Source organism: Penaeus vannamei, chromosome 25 (genome assembly GCF_042767895.1).
Source record: "Penaeus vannamei isolate JL-2024 chromosome 25, ASM4276789v1, whole genome shotgun sequence".
Taxonomy (NCBI): Eukaryota; Metazoa; Arthropoda; class Malacostraca; order Decapoda; family Penaeidae; genus Penaeus; species Penaeus vannamei.
The window spans coordinates 15,798,048-15,798,513 of record NC_091573.1 but is presented as its reverse complement, the minus strand read 5'-3'; the positions used below and the strand labels follow the sequence as shown (position 1 = coordinate 15,798,513).

At 39.5% G+C, this 466-nt stretch overlaps 1 protein-coding gene across 1 annotated transcript in view; it reads right to left on the bottom strand.

The window, feature by feature from the left end:
• The window catches only part of LOC113819627 (uncharacterized), a 2,067-nt gene extending 1,937 nt beyond the window's left edge, over window positions 1-130 (bottom strand). The window contains exon 1 of the mRNA XM_027371834.2: window positions 85-130. Within this exon, the coding sequence (XP_027227635.1) occupies window positions 85-96 (12 nt within the window). The 5' untranslated portion in view covers window positions 97-130. The remainder of the gene's footprint in view (window positions 1-84) is intronic.
• Window positions 131-466: the final 336 nt, after the last annotated feature.

Here is a 466-nt window from a genome sequence, read left to right as displayed (position 1 = left end):
TTGGCCCACACGCGCAAGGCTTCCACTCTTACACATATGTATATCTTTCTATTCCGAAAAGCGTTTCCCCCTCGCGGACCCAACCTTCAGTGTCATGTTGCAGAGTGTGACCGAGCGACGTTGTGCAGAGGAAGAGGCTCGAGTGAGTGCCTGGAAGCGAGTGTCTCCTTTATATACTGTGGCGTCTCGTGCGGTCGGGCGATGGGTGGGGCGGCGGACGAGGTCTACAAGGGAGAAATGACAGTGGAGGAAGCATGACGTTTTTTCTTTCTTTCTTATGTCTCTAACTTTCCTTTTTGTCTTTGATTTGAAGAATGTCGCTGTGGGTTAATTCATGTTTTTTATTTCTTTATATATATATATATATATATATATATATATATATATATATATATATATATATATATATTATCAATTATTTTTTTGTAGATTTTCTTTCTTTTGTAGGAAAAGACACAGAGACAAA